Source organism: Lepidochelys kempii, chromosome 7 (assembly GCF_965140285.1).
Source record: "Lepidochelys kempii isolate rLepKem1 chromosome 7, rLepKem1.hap1, whole genome shotgun sequence".
Classification (NCBI taxonomy): Eukaryota; Metazoa; Chordata; order Testudines; family Cheloniidae; genus Lepidochelys; species Lepidochelys kempii.
This window is the reverse complement of record NC_136386.1, coordinates 106539240-106559767: the sequence shown is the minus strand read 5'-3', so window position 1 is coordinate 106559767 and position 20528 is coordinate 106539240. Positions and strand designations below refer to the sequence as shown.

General features: G+C 38.4%; 1 protein-coding gene across 11 annotated transcripts in view; it reads left to right on the top strand.

Annotated features, from left to right (window-relative positions):
- PLEKHA1 (pleckstrin homology domain containing A1) overlaps window positions 1–20528 on the top strand; it is an 82485-nt gene that overhangs the window by 11439 nt on the left and 50518 nt on the right. For all 11 annotated transcript variants that reach the window (XM_073354159.2, XM_073354161.2, XM_073354162.2 and 8 more), the window contains 3 exons: window positions 10214–10374; window positions 14533–14589; window positions 16503–16548. In XM_073354159.2, coding sequence (XP_073210260.1) covers window positions 10234–10374; window positions 14533–14589; window positions 16503–16548 — 244 coding nt within the window. In that variant the 5' untranslated portion in view covers window positions 10214–10233. The remainder of the gene's footprint in view (window positions 1–10213; window positions 10375–14532; window positions 14590–16502; window positions 16549–20528) is intronic.

Below are 20528 nucleotides of genomic sequence, written 5' to 3'. Positions count from 1 at the left end.
TATTGTTAGTTCTTCACTTCCATTTTATGGTCTTAAATTTTCAAAGTTTTAAAGTTTCCTAATTGTTAATAAAATTTCTGATTTTATGTAGTTTTTTTTTGTTTTTGTCTTTTTTTTTTTACTAAGAAACTTCACTCTTAAAATGCTCATCTGTGCTGGAAAAGACAAGCCCAAAGGCCTCATTAATATCCCCTATTATGAGACTATGCAAACACAAAATTGAAAAGCAAGTAGCCTATGCTCTGTGCCTCCTTTGTAAAGAGCTTTGAGATCTACTAGTGAAAAGCGATGTCTAAAAGCTAGATTATATTATTATTTGTGGCCAATATCACCATCCACTCTACTGTACTTCCACAGGTCAAAAGCTGAAATGCTTCAACCATCAGGTTTTGCAGTTTGAAGTCAATGGGACTTACGCTCTAAGCACTCTTTAAAAATCCCACCCTTAGATGCTAAAAGCAGGCTGAAGAGCCTAATTACAGGCTCCAATTTTTGAAAACTTTGGCCTGTATTAAAAAATTGTTGTTGTAAATTACCGGAAGTTTAAATAACTTTTTATTGTTAAAACAAAATTGTTTCACTGTTTGAAGTGACACAGATTTTATGCCATTACGTGACAGGTTCTTAATAAAAATATACTGAGTCCCTGATGCTGCAAACACTTATTTAACTTTATACAATGGGACTATTTCTGTGAGGAAAGTTATGTATCTGTTTAAGTGTTTGCAGGATCAGGGCCTTAATTTTCAATATTTTGATTTTTGCATACAGCAGTTTTACAAAATTATGATGATCTACCGATAGTATTATGAAAAAAAGCTTTCATGTTTTAATATACTATGAATTTTAATTGAAAATTGCAATATCACCAGTTTTCAGATTAGTTTTACAAAGCCTTGACTGGATTTAAATCAATGAAGGCTTTTTTTAATCAAGGTATTTCAGTCATGGTTTAAATCTCTCAATTGTGCTTTGTTTCTTTTCCTTGTTCCCCTCCATTCTTTTCCTCTTTCTTCTTTTGTACTTCCCAGAATGATCTCATTCATTCCCTGCCACTGATTTTTATGACCTTTTCATTGATTCTCATATTTATCTATCCAACTCCAGTTCTCCACTTGCTCTAGTTCATCTTGAATGACATCACTAAACCAAATATAGTAACTTCACATGATGAAAAGTAAACTCCTGATCTTTCCTCGTAAAACTCTGTGCTCTTCCATCCACCTTTTCTGTCACTGCCAATATTACAGCATTTTGTCTTCCAGTCTAACTCATTCCTCTTTCTTTAACCACTACAGGGCTCCAAGATATCTTCAGAGTACTTCATTCCTTCTTCTGCACAGTGATTTCCAGGACATTAGTCTGTACTTACATGATCTTTGCAGCCAAGATGGATTGATAATGCAGCTGCTAAGCTCTCTGCTCTAACCAATGCTTTCTCTACTTTGAAAGCTCCCATAATTCCACATCATCACCTTCTTTTCCACCCTTTCTTATGCTCCACCAAAGTGTCCCCCTTTGTGCCCTGTTTATTTTTCACTTGCTGTTGACTCAGGTCTCTTCTTAAGCCTAGAATAGCCTCTTTGCTATTATATTTAAAGCTTCTTGCCTCTCCTCCACAAAACTTCCAAACCCTCCTTATTGTGAAGCATTTGAACTGAAGTCACACTCTAGTCTGTATGTGTAGTACCTAGTTTCACTTGTGCTGTTAGACTTTAAGCCTTTTATGGGTGAGAGTGGTATCTGTTTGCCACTTGTTTCCTATAGAGAGTGCTGCATCCATAAGTATCTACTGACAAACATTTCTAGAGTGTCTTATTGTAGCAGTAGGGCATTGGTTGTAACATGCACTTGGGTTTATGTACTGGGGCACAATCAAGTCTTTATCTTTGTTTTAATTATTGGCTTTTGTCTTAATAGACGTTGTCTTTTGTTTTAGCTGTTTGAAGAATGTTATGACAGTGAAAAGTTTTACATCATGGGAGGGCTTTTTCTGATTTAATGTGGAAGGGTGTTCCAAAGCCTTGGACATTTCTTTTGTTTGTACGTACCAGGGCTAAATTAGCATAAGTGAACCAGATATTCATAACTGCTTTGGCTGGCTCCAGAACAAGAGGCTATTGAGCTAACCTCAGCCTTCCCCACTTGTAGATGAGCTCTAGAAACTTGAAATGGATTGAGTGTAGAGGAGGAGCCAAATTAGGTCATGAAGCATCCCACTTATGAGAGAGGCCACTAATCCATGTATCAACTGTAGCCTCTTCCAGAAGTTCTTATTTAGGCCCGGATAGAATTACCATAGTCCAGCTGAAGGTAACGAATGGATATACAAGGGCCAGGTCATAAGAATGGCCATACTAGGTCAGACCAATGGTCCATCTAGCCCAGTATCCTGTCTTGCGATGGTGGCCAGTGCCAGTTGCTTTAGCAAGAATGAGTAGAACAGGGCAATTATTGAGAGATCCATCCCTTATTGCTTCTGGCAGTCAGAGGTTTGGGGATAACCGAAGGAAGGGGTTATGTCTCTGACCATCTTGGCTAATAGACATTGATGGACCTATCCTCCACAAACTTATATAATTTTTTGAATTATACTTTTGGCCTTCACAACATCCCCTGGCAAGGAGTTCCACAGGTTGACTTAGTGTTGGGTGAAGAAGTACTTCCTAGTGTTAGTTTTAAACCTGCTGTCTGTTAATTTCCTTGGGTGTCTCCTGATTCTTGTGTTATGTGATGGGGTAAATAACATTTCCCTATTCACTTTCTCCACACAATTCATGATTTTATAGATCTGTCATATCCTCCTTACTCGTCTCTTTTCTAAGATGAGCAGTCCAGCCATCCAGGCAGAGTGAATGGCATTTTCTTCCTAGTAGAGTGTATCCAGAATCAGTAACGAGTCCAGAGTGGTTTCAAGGTTGTGCAGAGTCTTAATTATTAGGGCAGATGACTTCAGTTGAGTGTGCAATGGTGGTGCTTCCTAGTTCTTGGTAGTGCATGCATCCTTTAACCAGCTAATATCACTTACATCTCGCCTAGCTTCAGTTTGAGCCAACTGTTTATCTGTTCTTCAATTTCAGGTATTCCCTGGGATCTAGGAGACTGTGCTATCTGTACTGAATGAAAATATGTAAAACAATGTATGGTTGCTGTAGTGTTGGTATTATAACATGTCTCATCTTGCAAGAAACTGTAGTTGTTGCAACACAAGAGTGAGTTCTATGGGATTTGAAAAAATCAATGATGCAGGTGAAGAGTAACAGCTATTTATGACTTTATAGAGCATATTGAAAAGGCAAGAGAATATTTAGTTTAACTTTGTTCTGATAGCTTCTGCCAGGACATACATATAAGTCAGCAGTATATGGGAGGGAGTGGGGGGAGAGTTAAGAATTTCAGCATAGGCTTTACCCCACAAGAAGGTCACTTAGTGCCATTTCTGGGTTATGACCTGGCTTCAAACTAGAGTGGATGCTTGGTATTGCTTGGTATTGGCAGGGGCTCCACACATCACTGGCAGCGCAGTGGAGCTGAGTGGCTTCTGCCTGCCACTGCCACCTTTTCAATAATCTTGCAGAAAAACAAAAGGATTGGGATGGGATGCTAGTGAGTGAGGTCAGCTGTGGGTTTTTGAGCTTGGATTTCTCATGTATTTCAAGGTGTTCATAAAATTCCTCTCTCAGAAAGTCATTGTCTGTTTTTGTTCGCATTGGGCAAAGATTCTCTTTTCACTGACTGTTCAGGGGACATAGACTCAGGAAATGGGAGGTGGCGGTAGAACAAATTTCTTTAATGTTACTAGTTCCCTCATTTGTCAAAATGGGCTGAATTTTAACAGTGTGTGTTCTCCAAGTTTCTTTCCATCTCGAGGATGTTTAACTCCAGGCTGAAGAGCTCCTGTCTGATTTGCTTGACCATCAGCAAAATAGGGGTTGCCACAGGTAGTAAAGTGGGAGAAGGGGAGCTATCTCCTTTGTTAGACACTCCCCATGGCTCATGAAGTGCCAGTTGAGCTCCTCCCAGAGGCTGGCAGGTAATCCGTCAATATAGTAGCCAGAAACTTTCCCCCTTCCCTGCAATGGAACAGGTGACCAACAGGGGAGCTGCTGAGCAGCTGCAGCAAGTAAGGGACAACAGCTGCTCTGAGCACTCTTGGCTTTCAAACTAGAGCTGCTCCTGGGGCTGCCAGGGAAATGGTGTGAGGCAGCTTGGGAGATGGCACTGCCTAGCTCCTGCCAGCAGTGATGAAGCTGGTTCAAACAACTGAGTTTAAAAATCACAGAGCAGGTTAAGTAAAACACTTTGAGTTTATAATGCAGTACAGTTATTTTGAACATAGTACTGTAGTTCCCCAGGGCCATAATTAAGAGCTTTGAAGACCACAGATTGGATATCACTGATGATGATGAATGATTAATTCACAAATTGTAAACTCTGCTTCTAGCCTTTTCTATTGTGAAGTTTTCCTTTTAACTTATGCTTTCTCTGTGTTAAATTGTTGTGCATGTAATAGCTTTAAAGATAGGGCACTTTCGGATTATGATTTTAATGTCTGCAAACATCTTTTATAGTAAGAACATCTTAGTCCTTGAAGTGAAGTATGTACATGAAAATTTCGGAGACTATTCACAAAATGAAAAGGAGTACTCGTGGCACCTTAGAGACTAACAAATTTATTTGAGCATAAGCTTTCGTGAGCTACAGCTCTGTAGCTCACGAAAGCTTATGCTCAAATAAATTTTAGTCTCTAAGGTGCCACGAGTCCTCCTTCTCTTTTTGCGGTTACAGACTAACACGGCTGCTACTCTGAAACTTGAGAGTATTTAGTACTTTTAATGTACATCAGGGGTCTCAAACTCAGTTTACCTTAGGGCCAGTGTCAGTCCTCAAATCCTGTCAGCAGGCCAATAATGTCACTCATGCTGCCCAGAACCAGCCCCGTCCCCACCTGCGTAAGGCTCTGGGAGCGAGTTTTGGTGGGGGAGGAGATCTGGGGTATGGGATTGGGGTGCAGGCTCTGGGAGGGAGTTTGGGTGCAGAAAGGGTGAGAGGTTGGGCTCTGGGAGGGAGTTTGGGTGGGGGAGGAGGTCTGGGGTGAAGTTTGGGTGCTGGGTGCAGGCTCTGGGCTGGGGCAGGGGAGCAGGAGGAGGGGGTGCTGGGTGCAGGCTCTGGGAGGGAGTTTGTGGGTGGGAGGGGGTATGTGGGAAAGGGGAGGCGGCAAGCTCTGGGAGGGAGTTTGGGAGTGGGAGGGGGTGTGTGGGGTGGGGGTGCAGGCTCTGGGAGGGGGTTGGAGGGCATGGCACCCACCTGGGACTCCAAGGTGGTGTGGGCCAGGGGGCCTCCATGTGCTGCTGCCCCCAGATACCATCTTTGCAGCTTCCCATTGGCTACAGGGCCGCTTGGGGTGGGGGCAGCATGTGGAGACACAGCCCCGCCCTGGGGCCGGCACACATGTGGAGCGAGCAGGCAGAAGCCACTCAGCTCCACTGCGCTGCCAGTGATGTGTGGAGCCCCTGGCCATTGTAAATCTCCTGGAGGGGGCGGGGGGAGTGCCCGGGGGCGGTAGGCAGGGCCAAGGGAAAGACCCGGTCCCAGAATTGCTGGAGCCCTACAGGCCACATTGGGAAGGTTTTCGGGCCGCAGATGGCCCGCGAACCAGGAGTTTGAGACTCCTGATTTACATCATGTTAATATTTTAAAATCCCTTTCAAATGCCAGTGCAACATTTTATAGAAAAGACTTCTGGTAGCAATGTACCTTCCGGTACTCTTATCAGCTACTTCTCAGGAAAAGGCTTTTGAGAGAGTTAAAGGTTAAACACAAAGTTCAAACACTCTGGCATACTCAAACATGGCAGGAAGCGGAAGTGATGATTATGCTAACACAAAAATCACAAGAATGGAAAATTGTATATTAATATTACACATGAGAATACAAAGATTTGAAGAAAATTGAGAACTTGCAAGGCATGGAGGTGGGGAAAGGTAACCTTACATACTGTACTGGGTTGTTACTCCAATCTCTCTTTGTTAGCATTAGTACTATTAGCAAAAGATAACAGTACTAATGCTAACAGAGTTAATAATTTAGGCTCTGATCATGTGGAGTTCGGTTGACTTCCGGGGTGCTCCATGTGGGTTCCATCATCATTGCTTCCATTGTTCTCAGTGCAGGACTGGTGCTTTAACTGGCAAATGAGGTATCAGACTGGGAAATTGTTAGAAACACCTGGTACTTCCTTACATTTTATAGGACACTTTTACTGGAATGTGTGCAAGAGTACACCCAGAAGAAGCCAGCCTAACTCTAAACAAGAAACCAAGAGAGCAGGAGCTAATTTTACTTAGGACTTATGTAAACAAATATGAAGAACGTTAACTGACCAGTCTCAGTTACATGGCTTAAGAAATGCTTCGTTTCCTAGTTTTTCACTGGATTAGGTTTAGTAATGCTAGACTTAATACAAGCTATTTGAAGGTATGGGGAAAATCAGGAATACTTTTTACATCCTAGAAAACTAGTATTGGATTTTAGAAGGAAGGCAAAGGAGTTCATATGCTGCTTTATAAATTTATAGCAAAACATTTAGGCATGTGAGTGCATTACTTAAGCATATGCTTAATGTTCTGCTGGATTGGGACCTTAGTCATATAGGGTTTTAAAAAGCACCTAGGTGATTTAGGAGTAAAAATCTCAGACTTTCAATGGGACTTGTATTCCATAACTCCCTGTAATATTTATGGGTACAACTTGAATACATCTACTGAATATTCATGAAATTATATTTGCATTATAACTTTTTTTTTAGCTTAAGTGCTGGTGAAATGTTAGATTGGTGGCCTTGGAACCAAACTCCTTATTCAAAGAAGAGGAATAGTATAGGACTTGGACAACTGTCATGCCACTCTTGAAGGATCTCTTTAGATGTAGTATGGTAGTTCATTGTCTCTCTAAGAATGCCAGTAGTAATAATGGCATTGTGAGTTAGTTGTCCCTGAGCAGTGGAAACACAGCTGCTAAATCATGTCACATAGTCCACCAAACTGCCATCTGATGGTAACCACTTTTGCCTACTACCAACCTGAATTGGATTAGAACTAATATTAATTTATTTAAGTGGAATGTTTCTATAGCATAATATAATGGTGATAATTTTTTTACAATTGAAAGTGTTCTACTGTGATTTTAGCCTGGATTCAAGTCAAACTTATATCTGCTACATGTTCATATTCTGTGGGTTTTTTAAAGAAAACAATAGAGCGTCTTATTAATACAATTACTAATTTTGAACTAGTGTTCTGCAGAAAAAATATATTATGAAACTCAATATTGTAAACCATCCTGTAGTTTGTTGGATTTTCAACAAAAGATGTACAGGAATCAGAAGTGGAATAGTTTTGTAAGCCAAAAATTAGAGGATGAAGTTTTGAAGCACACATTTTTCTCTTGTTAAATCCAGTATACTGACAAGTACAACAACCCTTCTGCACTTTGGCCCCAGTTCTGCCAAGCCTTAAGGCCTAGGCTTAGTCGCACTGTCTTCAGTGGAACTAATCACATACTTCAAGTTCAGTATGTGAATAAATCTTAGCATGATTGGGGTCCTTGAGAACTGTTCAGACTTATGTGCAGTTTCAGAAATATTTGTTTTAAAATCCCATTACTGTTTAAAACTTTAACCTTTCTTCAGCTGTGGGTATTATAAAGTCAGTTCTAGATTCTGGATCATCTCATCAACCATTCATCTGCTGTTCTTCTGTATTCTCTTAAAAATGTAATAGGAAACAATTTTCTGTGAAGACTCTCTAATAGTTTTATTTAGCAGATCTCAAATATGGGCTTTTGAAACTTCATTCTCTACCTTGTTGGAAAAAATGGGTATAATTTTTCTTGTTTCAGTTTCTGTGGAGTCTCTGCAGAGAATAGAGTTTCAACCTGTTTTGACAGGAAATCCACTACCAATATTTGCTTTTTATAGACCTCCCATTTTTCTGGTCTGCCTATACTTTTTAGCAAACAGTTAAGTTGTAATTGTGCCCATAGTGTGACACAGTTTTCTAGGGGGTATAAATGGTGAAATTTAGGAGATAGGATACCCCTGTATCATAAAGCTGCTGCTTTATTTAAATGAAAATATACCTGGTGCTAAGTGTGGCCAAATTATGGACACAATTTATGTAACCGCCATTCTTGATCTTGCCATTATTTAGTTATCTTTGCAGAAGGGAAAAATCTCCCCACTCTAAAATGATCCCAGGAACTTGTGTGTGAACTCTTAATAGTATGATTACTAGATGAGGCTGTCTTAAGGACTACCATACATCTATTTCCACAGTTAGTCATATCAGCAGCATATACTATGTCTCTGACCTGAGATGTTGATCTGTAAATTGTACACTGCTTGAGCAAATACTAGTTTCACAGTAAAGTCTTTTATCTGTTTTTTTAATAAGGTGACCCATCACCATGGTATTTCATTTCCTTCCAAGTTTCTGCTTACTAAAAGCTTAAGTTTCATTCACCATCTTTAAATTCATTGCCATATTTCTCAGTTCTTAAGTATTCCTAGTACGTTCACTTTTTTAATGGTGGGATGGCAGTGATAAAAATTAGATTTATTTTTCTCTGATTTAAAGTGAATAAAACTGTGGACTAGTGTACATGGTGACAAGGGTTTAGTGGCATACAGAAATTGGAAGCTGTAGATAATCACACCCAAGCAGGTGATCCCAAATATAAATATGTAATTAAAAATGTGACTACAAGTACCTCGCGTCTTGCCATGATGCGTGTGTGTGTAGATATAGATAATGTCAGTAGATCTCTCCTCCCTTTCCCCCCACCCCAGTATAAATAGGGGGAGAGAGACTACCTGATGACTTTTAGACAAGGATATAAACAGTGGAAAAAAATGGATGACAACATTCTAATAAACTTTTAAAGTAAACTTCACCATGTTGCTCAGTAGAGTAGTCTGAAAGCTCCCATTGGTGAAAAAATTTATATACCTAAACTTAATTGTACAGAGTTGAGATGCTAATTAAAATTGGTATTTTTAATCTGTACTGTCTCTGACAAAGTATAGAAGCATAATGCAAGACTATAAATGCTTCCCATCCTGCTTTAAAATGTGTTTACATCAGGAATATGATGAATTTTCGTATGTGAATTTTTAATGTTGGTTTTACTTGGATTTTTAGACCACTATTCCAAAAGGATGGAAACTTGCTTGCTTACAGTGTCATATTTAAGAGCCAGTGACTTTCCTGGCTCCTGAGCATAAAAGCAGAAGAGGATGATGGAATGGTCTGTAAGTGAGATGGAACAGCAAAAGATGAAGCAGACAAAATGGAAACAGTGGTCAGCAGTATAAATAAAGACTCAGAGCTGATTTTCCAAAAAAACACATGATGGTATCACAAATCAATGCCAAAGATTTTAGTTTTGAGTTTACATAGTGTGTGCATAACTACTTATAGCTGTACATGAATACTTAATCTTCCTCACCTTTTAATAGTAATCAAGAGTGAAAGATTTCTGATTTTTGGCTGAAATTAGTGTGCTTTGTACAAGATTTTCACATATAAAGATGGCTGCCCAGAAGCCCCTCATCTGCATTTCCTTTCCCTAAACATGTTTCAGAGGGGTATTTGTTAGTCTGTATCAGTAAAAGCAATGTGGCATCCTTGTGGCACCTTAGAGACTAACAAATTTATTTGGGCATAAGCTTTTGTGGGCTATAACCCATGTTGTTTTCCCTAAACAGAGTATGATAAGCTATCTCAGACAGTCGGGCTGCTGATAAATAACCTTTTTTAACTGCAAAAGACCTATTTGTTAAAAGTGAGAAGAAATGTAAATCTGTTATCTAACCCTTTGTGCAAATTAGTGAAAGAATCTTTGATTATCCTATGCTGATCTTGTGTAAACTAATAGGCATGCTGTTCTACCAGTATTTAACACACACACACCAAGGTTCTCAACTCAGGGTATATAAAAACTTAAGTACTTAATAGTTGTATTTCAAAGAAATGTATAAAAGTTACTCCTGTGGTGGGGAAAAAACACTTGATCTTAATTTGACTTGTTCCTATGTGGAAGCTCCTTTCCTGAAAATTCTTCTAGTAGTTGAAGCTGTGCTCAAAATGTACAGAGCAGTTTTATAACCAGTGAAAGTAAACTTTTTGTTTTAGTCATTGTTTTTGTTTTGCAGTGTAATGTTCAGGCTCAGAAATGCCTTATGTGGATCGTCAGAATCGCATTTGTGGTTTCCTAGACATTGAAGAAAATGAGAACAGTGGGAAGTTTCTGCGGAGGTACTTTATCCTGGACACTAGGGAAGACAATTTGGTATGGTACATGGATAATCCACAGGTATGACAACATCTGGAATAAAATTGTGGAAGTTACCAGAAGTCAAATATTTTTTTGACCTAAAGCAAATCTATTGTATACATGAAAGAGGGTTTCAGAATGAATTTCATCAAATTTGCAGCTCTAAATAAAAGCTTTTACATAAAATATTAATATGTAGCTAAATCATTTGTATCCCACTTCCTCGATTAGACTACTCTGTGAAACTCTCTATTTGTAGGGGGAAAACTGTAATTAATGTTTCACAGTTTAAATAATTTTGTTAGCATTTGGAGTTCACAGTCACACCTGGAAAATTCAAGCAGATCTTGAATTCAGTATAACATGCATTGTAGTGGCATAGATAAGGGATTTGAAATACAGGTATAAGTTCAGAAAACTCCTGAAATCAAATCCAACTTGTATTGGATAATACAGTATACAGCATGCACATCTATCATTATCAGTAAGTACTTAAGCATGGTGCCTTTTCTCTATGTTGAACAAGTTTGGTTTTCTTATTTTTGTTTTCTTTTTTTGGTCTGTGATCCAGGACCAAGGCTTGGGGAAACTTTAAAGCTCAGATATAAAAACTGTTAAAACTTCAGTTTCACAGCACTTCTCAGTTTTTACAGAACTAACATCCACTAACATACTTTTCAGTATTTTTAATTATACCGTTGCTTTTTAAATTACACTCTTGATTACCCTCTTGCTTTTCTCAACTGAAATTCTACTATATTTTAAAATAAAATATCTCATGTTAGAATTATAGGTTAGTGCTTTATGCAGTTACACCAGTTTTCTGCTTCCTATCTCTAATGGTCTGAAACCACAGCCCCTAAAATCAAGTTATAAGTGGTGTGAGAGAGGAAGGGCAAGTTGTTAACAAGAACTAATTGATTACATTTTTAAGGCTTGTTTTGCAAATTAATAGGGCTAGAAATAAATGACATACCACCACAAAAATAAGGAAAAAGGATGTAACTTTCAGAACTAGTCCTCATAGTTAAAAATATTTTATTTGAGATCTGAATTATTGCGTAAGAGCAACCATTCCAAACTCTGGGCATGCTTGGCAAACTATTAGAAATACAATTAGTACGTAACACTCTTTCCAAAACTCAGTGTGTGTGCTACCCTGGGAATAATGTGAGTATAGCCAAAAAACAGTGAAATGTCCTACCAGTGACCCCTTCCGTTATACCAGTGAAATTCTAATTCATGTACTTCTGCTGACTGCAACTGTGGCAGTGTCTCCTGAAGAAAAAGGTAGTCTCTTTAAATAGGTAGGTTCCAAAACCATTTATATCTTCATTGGTCAAAACCAATACCTCAGAATCAATCCAGGAAACAGTAGGCAGCTACTACAGATGAGATATATTCAATTTGCTCACTAAATGACTCACTGTTTCACAAGCAGTCTACCAGATTCTGCATCAGCTACATTTTCTGGATTGATCCAAGATGTGTTCCCATGGAGAGTATATTGCAGTTGTCTGATATCAAACTGACAAAGACATGGATTAGAGTTGCAAGAGGAGCATCTGAAATAAATGAGGATGAGAGAAGCTGATCTTCCCCTGGCTTCTTACTTTTCTAATTGTTTGAAGTTTTTAACCAGATCCCCAGATTGCAAACCCGATACATAGAATCATAGAAGACTAGGGTTGGAAGAGACCTCAGGAGGTCATCTAGTCCAACCCCCTGCTCAAAGCGGGACCAGTCCCAACTAAATCATCCCAGCCAGGGCTTTGTCAAGCCTGGCCTTAAAAATCTCTAAGGATGGAGATTCCACCACCTCCCTAGGTAACCCATTCTAGTGCTTCACCACCCCCCTAGTGAAATAGTTTTCCTAATATCCAACCTAGACCTCCCCCACTGCTCCTTGTTCTGTCATCTGCCACCACTGAGAACAGCCTACCTCCATCCTCTTTGGAACCCCCCTTCAGGTAGTTGAAGGCTGCTATCAAATCCTTCTCCTGGCAATGGATGATGCTGAACTAATGCCACTGGAGTTGTCCCTGGACCTTAAAACTGTTGGTCCCTTAAAGTAGCGTTGGCGCAGGTTTAGGACTTCTTATAATTGAAGTACTGCGTCTTTAGGCTATTGCATTTTTCAATTTTAATACTTGCCTTTCTTAATGAGGTGTTGATGTTTATTTGGAAACTACTTGCAATCCTTAGATGAAAGGTGTTACGTAAGTGCAAAATACTAAATTCTTAACTCTGCTTCCATATTTTCAAGATGCACACATCTTGATGCATTGTGTATCCATATACACCTCTACCCCGATAAAACACTGTCCTCAGGAGACAAAAAAATCTTGCCGTGTTATAGGTGAGACCATGTTCTATAGAACTTGCTTTGCCTCCCAGTTCCTTGTTTCCTGACCCCCCCACCCCCTGACAGGCTGTCACCGGCAGCAGCGGGAAGTGGAGCAATGCGGCCCCAGCCTGTGCCACTTCCCAGATGCGGCGCTCTGCTTCCCGCCGAAAGTGAGGGTGGGGAAAGGATGCCCCCTGTACTCACCTGCTGCGGGAATATGTTGAAATTTTCAGCAGTCTTAGTACCAAATGTTTTTACCAACCTCATCTGTAGAAGATTAGTTACAAACATTGTAGTTTAACCTTCGCTCATGCCCACCTCCAAAAAAAGTTTTAATTTGTCTCTTTAAAAAAAATCTAAATCAATAATGGGATTTCTGTAGGTTAAAAAAAAAGACGAATACATACTTTAAATTTTGCTTCATTTTTGTCCCAAGACCAATAATCCTGGGATTTGTGATACTTGGTAGGAAATAATTGCATCATATGTTAAAATGTTGTGTGAAATGTTTTGGTGACAGTTAAGTCTCATTGAGAAGCATGAGATCTTAAACTTGGCCTTTAGAAGATTAATACAGAAGCAAGATTTTTAGGCATGTTTTAAAATGAAATTTTTACTTCTGCTTAACACTCACAAAAAACTTCATTGAAGTCACTGGAACTACTTGCATACATGAGCATCTGGGATTAAGTCTGGGAGCTCAACTTAAATTCCAGCTGATTTAATTCTCTTTAGTTTTAGTTATTACTTGTGGATGTTAATTGCAAAACTTAGTCTATTCTATTAAAATAACCAGTGTGGATGTGCAAGGGTAAGAGAGTGAGTGACAGCATAAATTAGAAAAGACTATCTTGAATGAGAATTTGTGGTGGGAGGAGAATAAATATAGGGAAATGTGTACATGACAAACATGGCTTCATTCCCTCTTTTTTCCCAAAATAGGTCATGACGTAGCTTTTCTTGTTAGCTACTTTCTTTTTTGTCCGTACCTATGTATTTTGAACATAAACTGTCCTATTATGGAACAGAAGTGAAGTGAAACTGAAGATAAGAAGGAATGATAAAATAAAGAGATGCACAGCAAGTTTCACTGGAAACAAATTAAATAGAAAGTTCACCATATTTTACCACTGAATGCAGTAAAACGTACATAATTGTTTTGCTCCTTTAAATTGCAATTCCCAACTATAGACTTGCTATGAAAAATAACACAAATACGTGTTAATATGCTAATAGGCCAGTGCGTGGTACTTGTTGCTGTTACTAGTATCAAGAGACTGTCACAATCCAAACTGCAATCAGGCTTGTAGACTTAACATTGCTGGTAAGGAACTTGTACACCTTCCATTTTCCTCCAGTTGACTTAATATCCCAGTCTTTTGCAACAATACTAATGTATTTTAGAAAGTACTGTTACATAAGGAAAGCATTCTTGGAGGTAGCTGAATGTCCCTTTTCTATCAAAATATGTAAGATGCCATCATCTTGACTCAACATCTGTTAAGGAACAAGTGTGCTTTTAGGAGCATTTCCTGGTTACAAATCTGCAAGAATTCTTTTTCTTATAGTAAAATGCATAAATCTCTGAAACAATTAACACCAGCATTATTTCCAACAACCATTCAGTTTTAGTTGATTACCAGATGTTTGTTTAATAAATGAAACCAAATAGTTTAAATCCTGTTAAAGCATACATTGTGTTGGATGTTGTATTGTGAATGCAAGTGTATAGAATTTTTTTTGTTCATGAAGCTTAGATTAGATTCATGATGCATGTATATATAGAACGTGTTATGTGGTAGGAGGATAATTTAGTTTCATGCCATATTATTTTGCTTTTTTTTTAATAGAACCTTCCCTCTGGCTCTCCACCTGTTGGAGCTATTAAACTTACCTACATTTCAAAGGTATGTCAGTTGACCTATAAGTGATATACTTCTTGTCTATGTGTAAGATTGTAATTCTATCAGTAGATTTTGGTGATACTAGCAGCTATGATTTTATGAAATTGCCAGAACTCCTTACTGAATAATTTTAATTGACGAGAGTTAAGACACCAGCTGGAAGAAGGATGAAAAGATTAGAAAACATATCTTATAGACTCAAGGAACTCAAACAATTTAGATTAACAAGGAGAAGGTTATGTGGGGGAGGGGGTGACTCGATTAGTCTGTAAGTATGTACATGGAGAACAAATATTTGATGGGCCTTCAGTATAGCAGATAAAGGTATAACCAGAACCAGTGTCTGGACATTGAAGCAAGACAAATTCAGACTGGAAATAAGGCATGAATTTTTAATGGGGCTATTTAACCACTGGAACAATTTATCAAGTATTGTGGTTGATTCTGTGTCACAGACAACTTTTAAATCAAGATTGGATTTTTTCTGAAAGTTATGCTCTAGTTCAAGCAGGAATTTATTCAGGGACATCCTGTGCCCTGTGTTGTTCAGAAGGTCAGACTAGATGGTCACAGTGGTCTCATCTGGCCTTACCTGTGAAATTACAGGTAGTAGATTTGTGGGGTATATCTGATGATATACTAGGGGGGGGAATTAATGTGGTTACTGCTCCTGAAGTTTCAAGAAACATTAAAAGCATTAGAGCTAGTCAAAGCAGTAGGGAATGCAGAAACCCGTCTAGGTGTTCTTTTTAACCGGCTTCTTGGTGATACTTGTCTAGATTTGCTTCCAAAAAATTAAATTCCAGCTATTCGTCCTTGTATGTAATAGAATTAGCATTCTAAACTGTGGATTCAGGTTGAACTCTAATTTGAACTTGTACCTATTAATCTGTGTTCCAGTTTGCCTCTGAGAAACTGAAGCCATTTACAAAGGAAAGAATACTCATTTAATATGATAGTTTGCAGATCGTATAATCTCTTAAAGAGCAACGCAGGAAACTTCTAGAAACAATTTAATCAGAAACTAAATACTTGTAGGGGTGCAAAAATTCATAGAAAATGGAGCAGAAGGAAGCAAATTTTGAGGTTAGGTTGATAGAAAATATTACAATGTCCTGTAAGAAATAAAAAGAATGGGAAAATGAAATTGCCTTCTCTTGTCCATACATCTCATTCCTGTTCTTCCTTTCTCCAATTATTTTGATACCTTTACTTTCCTTTTTTACTATCTTCTACGATCCATTCTGCAATCTTCTTGTCTTCTGGTTAACTTTGGGTGACATTGGGTCATAAGGGTAGGTAGATGTCCAGGGACACTACCACCGATGTGCTTACAACTATCATCATTCATCTCGTATTTGCTTAATTTGCCCTAAATTACACAGCTCTTCTTGAAATTTCAAGTCCTAAATCTGAAAAGGTGCACAAATCAGGTTTGGGTTGAAGGAATATTACGGTGATGAGACACTAGAAATGCATTAGCGGAGGAAGAGGGTTAATAAAATCAAAACTCAAAAACAAAATCCTTATTCCAGACTTTTATTTATCCCAAAAAAATTTTTGGAGTTCATGAAGTCCAGTAGGGACTTTGCTGTTGCTATTGATTTCACATTCATTATGCTGAAATACTACTAATGGGTAGCAATTTAAAATCCTAAAATAAAGATGAGACTAGCTTTCTTCACTTGTGCTTTAGATGCTTGGCAGAATTTAACAAGTGTCAAGGAATGGCTTTCACTTTCCAGGAATGAGATGGGTCCCTAAATGTAAGGAATGGAAACATATATTTTATGTTTCCATGTAATGTTGAACTGTTAATCTTAAACTGAATGTGTATGTTATATAATGTACACACTAGATATTGTACATGTAATGTCACTTACAGTATTTATTATACATGTTAATTTTCTCATTAGGTTAGCGATGCAACTAAGCTAAGGCCAAAGGCAGAATTCTGTTTTGGTAAGTTCTAGTGTATTCGACATCTGTCAAATTGCTCTTTTTAAAATAAAAAATAAAAAAAAAAAATAAAAAATTGAAACCAGGGTATGTTCTGCAGTTCTAATATTAGGTACTACCGGTAGTGCTTGTTAGTTCTAAATTTATTTATATTCCTGATTTCCTTCCTAATATAAAGGGAGAACGTTGGTTTCTTTTATGAGTTTTTAATGGCTTTTTAAAAACTGCAGCTTACTGAGCTACAAGTGACTAGCTGGCAGCTGTTGCTGGGATGTTTTGGGGCTTTTTTGAATCAGTAGGTAAACTAATTAATTTAAATAAAGAAGATGGGTTGTTCTCAGGGTATCTGACACAGATAATTCAGCTCTGAAGGCAAGTAAGTGAACTATTTTAATCTGTATTATAGAGGGAAAAGTTATGTTGATATTGTAGATACACCAATATTAATGATGCCTGTCAAATTGTTTGTTGTGTTAAACTTTGGTCTAATGGTTAATGTTATGCTTAAGAAAAACGTTTTGTTTACTCTGTTTACTGGCAGTTTAATCCTTTAGCATAAAGTGAATTTATAGCTCTGATTCTTTTTCTAAAAGCACACATTTATTCTCCTTTTCTTCCACTGTTTAATGTATGAAATGGCATTTGTCCAGAATTTATCATAATCTAGAATCCTGTGACAGAAGCAATTTGGATCTTGAAAGTTCTCTGCAAAAACAGAGCAGTTATTCATCCCAATCTGAAAATCTAGCCTTATATCTACATTCAAAGAAATATTTTGACACAGCTGTTCAATAAATGTTGCTGGAGATATATCTAGGTTATACTTTCTCGAACACACTAGGTAAAAGTATATGTTAAGCCTGTTTCTCCTTTCTATTAACTATTCCTTGTATTATGGGAGCACAGCTATAGATCCAAAAGGCAACCTAGTAGTCCTCTATGCTGCTTCCTCTCAATATGTAGCCTACTGTGTGCAGTTGTAAAATGCAGATTGCATGGCCAGATGCTTAGACAGTTCCTATTACCATACATAGGCACGACTCCTGTTGATCTTGGGGCCTGTCACTGGAAACACCTGTATGCATTTTTTTCTCACTAGTTCTTTGAAGCTAAAAGCTGGTATTTTTGATGTGTTTAATGTGTCAAGACTTGACTGTAGATCCCATACAATTATGTAACAAGAACAACATAATATGAAAATAGACTTGTACAATTTGTGCATTTGTTTTCTGAAGAGCGTGTTACGCACTTTGGTCTCGATCCTCACATCTGAGTTACCCATGTTCAGTACAGAAACTGAAGGGATGGACAGCAGCGAGGTGGCTCCCCCAATTCTTGAGGCTGCTGAGGGCTCTGTAAGTTAGGGAAGCTTCAGGACTGCTGTACAATTAATACCTGCCTACAATAGCCCCAAGAGATGGCTGGAGACTTCCAGAACATAGCAGTGTTATGACTGCGTACTTCACACTGCAGTCTGAAGGTTATGGGGCCACCTGGGGATTTCCCAGCACCATGGGTATCTCCAGCTGACCAAGTAGCCCAGTTCTACGGTGGGTTTGTGTTACCCGGTCAGCTCAAAGCAGTCCCTTATAGGGACTGCTTTGGTGCGTGCTGCTATTCACATCTCCATTGTCTGTACTGTGGTGCAGCCTAGACACAGCCTCAGTTGAAAAGATAGGTGTAATTCGTCCTCCTTTGGTGTAATTGGTCTTTGGCAGTATTGTTGGTCCTGCCAGGTAAAATAGGAAAGAAAGAGACTGGGGGAAGCTTATGCACATTTTGCTTATGCACATCTGCTCTGTTAAATTATCAAAATATTTTGAGAATTATATTTTAAATAAGTTTGGACTTTTTTTTTCTGCAAGTGTTACATACTGTATCAAATTTTTAACAATCTCATTCCACAGTCTTGGATGTTGTGGATTGATAGTTGACACTACTGTCGTCAGTTTTAGCCCAACTTGTGAAAATGTAATGGATCATTAAGAATGTCACTGACTGAACAAAAAGAAAAGGAATACTTGTGGCACCTTAGACTAACAAACTGACTGAACAACGTGGGCAGCAATGGACTAGAGCGTTATGACAGAATACGTTGATTTTGCTATTCTGCCTAAGTTTTCAATCTTGAGTGAAGATTTAACGTGACTAATGTTTAATGTAAACCAGATCTGTTCCTACTTCAGGATAAATATTTTTCTACTGATTATTAGCTTATGTTAATGTATTGGCCTTGACCTTTACTCTGGGAGCCCTGTAGTTTGGACTATTGGCATGTGTATTGCAGCACACATGCTGAAGAGCTGAATTGTAACTACCTTGTGTAGATGCTGCTGGTGTGAACTAAAAGTTACCTAGTTTTGCTTTTACGTAGTCCTGTTTGAAGAGGGATACATTAACAAGAGCTGGGTATCTTTGGGTTTGCGCTAGCAGCATTCACACAGAACAAATTTAGCATAGCAGTTTAATGCGTGCTGCAATTCACATCTCCATAGTCTGTGCTGTGGTGCAGCCTAGACACAGCCTCTGTTGAAAAGATAGGTGTAATTTATTCTCCTTTGGTGTAATTAGTCTTGGGTAGTGTTGGTACTGCCAAGTAAAATAAGAATTGGCTTGAGTCAATAGACTGCTAAATTCTGATAGTAAAATAAGAATCTTTGTATACATTTTGAATATTTTCTTTAAAAACGAATTTTAGTTTAAATAAAACCAGTTATTAAATAGAGCCCCAAAGTTCATGCAATTCATGATCATGCATCTACCCAGGACAAAAAGTAGAAATATTAGTCTGATCTTAAGTTAAGTTGTCCCTTAAATGCTACGTTTTCAAATTAGACCAGACTTACCTATATTAGTCTGTCTACATTTAATAGTAGTACTCTGAATGTCTATTTTATAACTTAAATGTAAATTGTGCAACGTTTATTATTTTCCTTAATCTTTCACTTTCCTCTGGTTCTTTTCCCCTGAAAATACAATTATATTTTAGTTTCTCCCATCTTAAAAATACCCATTCACGACCCCACTTCCCTCTCTGTCTACTTCCCCATCTTCTTCTCCCGTTCCATCTTTAAGATAATTGCACACGGTGTTTACGATCGCTGTCTAGAATTCCTAGACCCTCTTCAATCTTTCACCCTTTCTGCTCAACTGAAAACACAATTACCAATTACAATTATCGGTTGCATCCGATGAAGTGAGCTGTAGCTCATGAAAGCTCATGCTCAAATAAATTGGTTAGTCTCTAAGGTGCCACAAGTACTCCTTTTCTTTTTGCAAAGTGTCTAGTGATCTCTCTGTAGCCAAAACTCAGAAACAGCACTCCATCCTTGTCCTCTTTTAGCTGTCAGCCACCTCCGACACAGTTGACTATGCTGTTCTTGAAATCTTATCCTTCCTTGGCTTCTGTAATTCTGTCCTCCCCGGTTCTTCTACTTTTCTAACTGCTCCTTGAGCATATCCTTCAGAGAATCCTCCTCCAACTTAAGGTAGGGATTCCTTGGTTTCGTTCTCTTTCCTTCTGCACCTTATCTCTGGGAAATCTCTCACACACACACGCATTCAATTTAACAGTTCAGATACATGTCTCTTGTTGAAATTAAACTCTGAGCCTGTCTCGCATCATCTTCCCATGGATGTCTAGCAGTCAGCTCAAGCTCAACATGACTGCAACCAAGCTCCCCCAAGCCCTCTCCGCTACTTCCTTTCTCAATCACTGTGGGCAACATCACCATCCTGCACGTCACTCAGCCCATAGCCTGAATATCATCTTAGACCCGAGTCTAAGCTTTCATGCTTGTTAGACCTTTCTCTAGGTTTTCACATCTAGGCTATGTCTAAATCTTCCAGATTCTTTCTGCATAACTTCACTAAGATACAGCCTTTCCGATTGATCCTCATAGCTAAAACTCTCATTCAGTTATTACCTCATATCTTGATTACCACAGCATTTTTTCCTCTGGCTTCAGCAATTGTAATCTTGC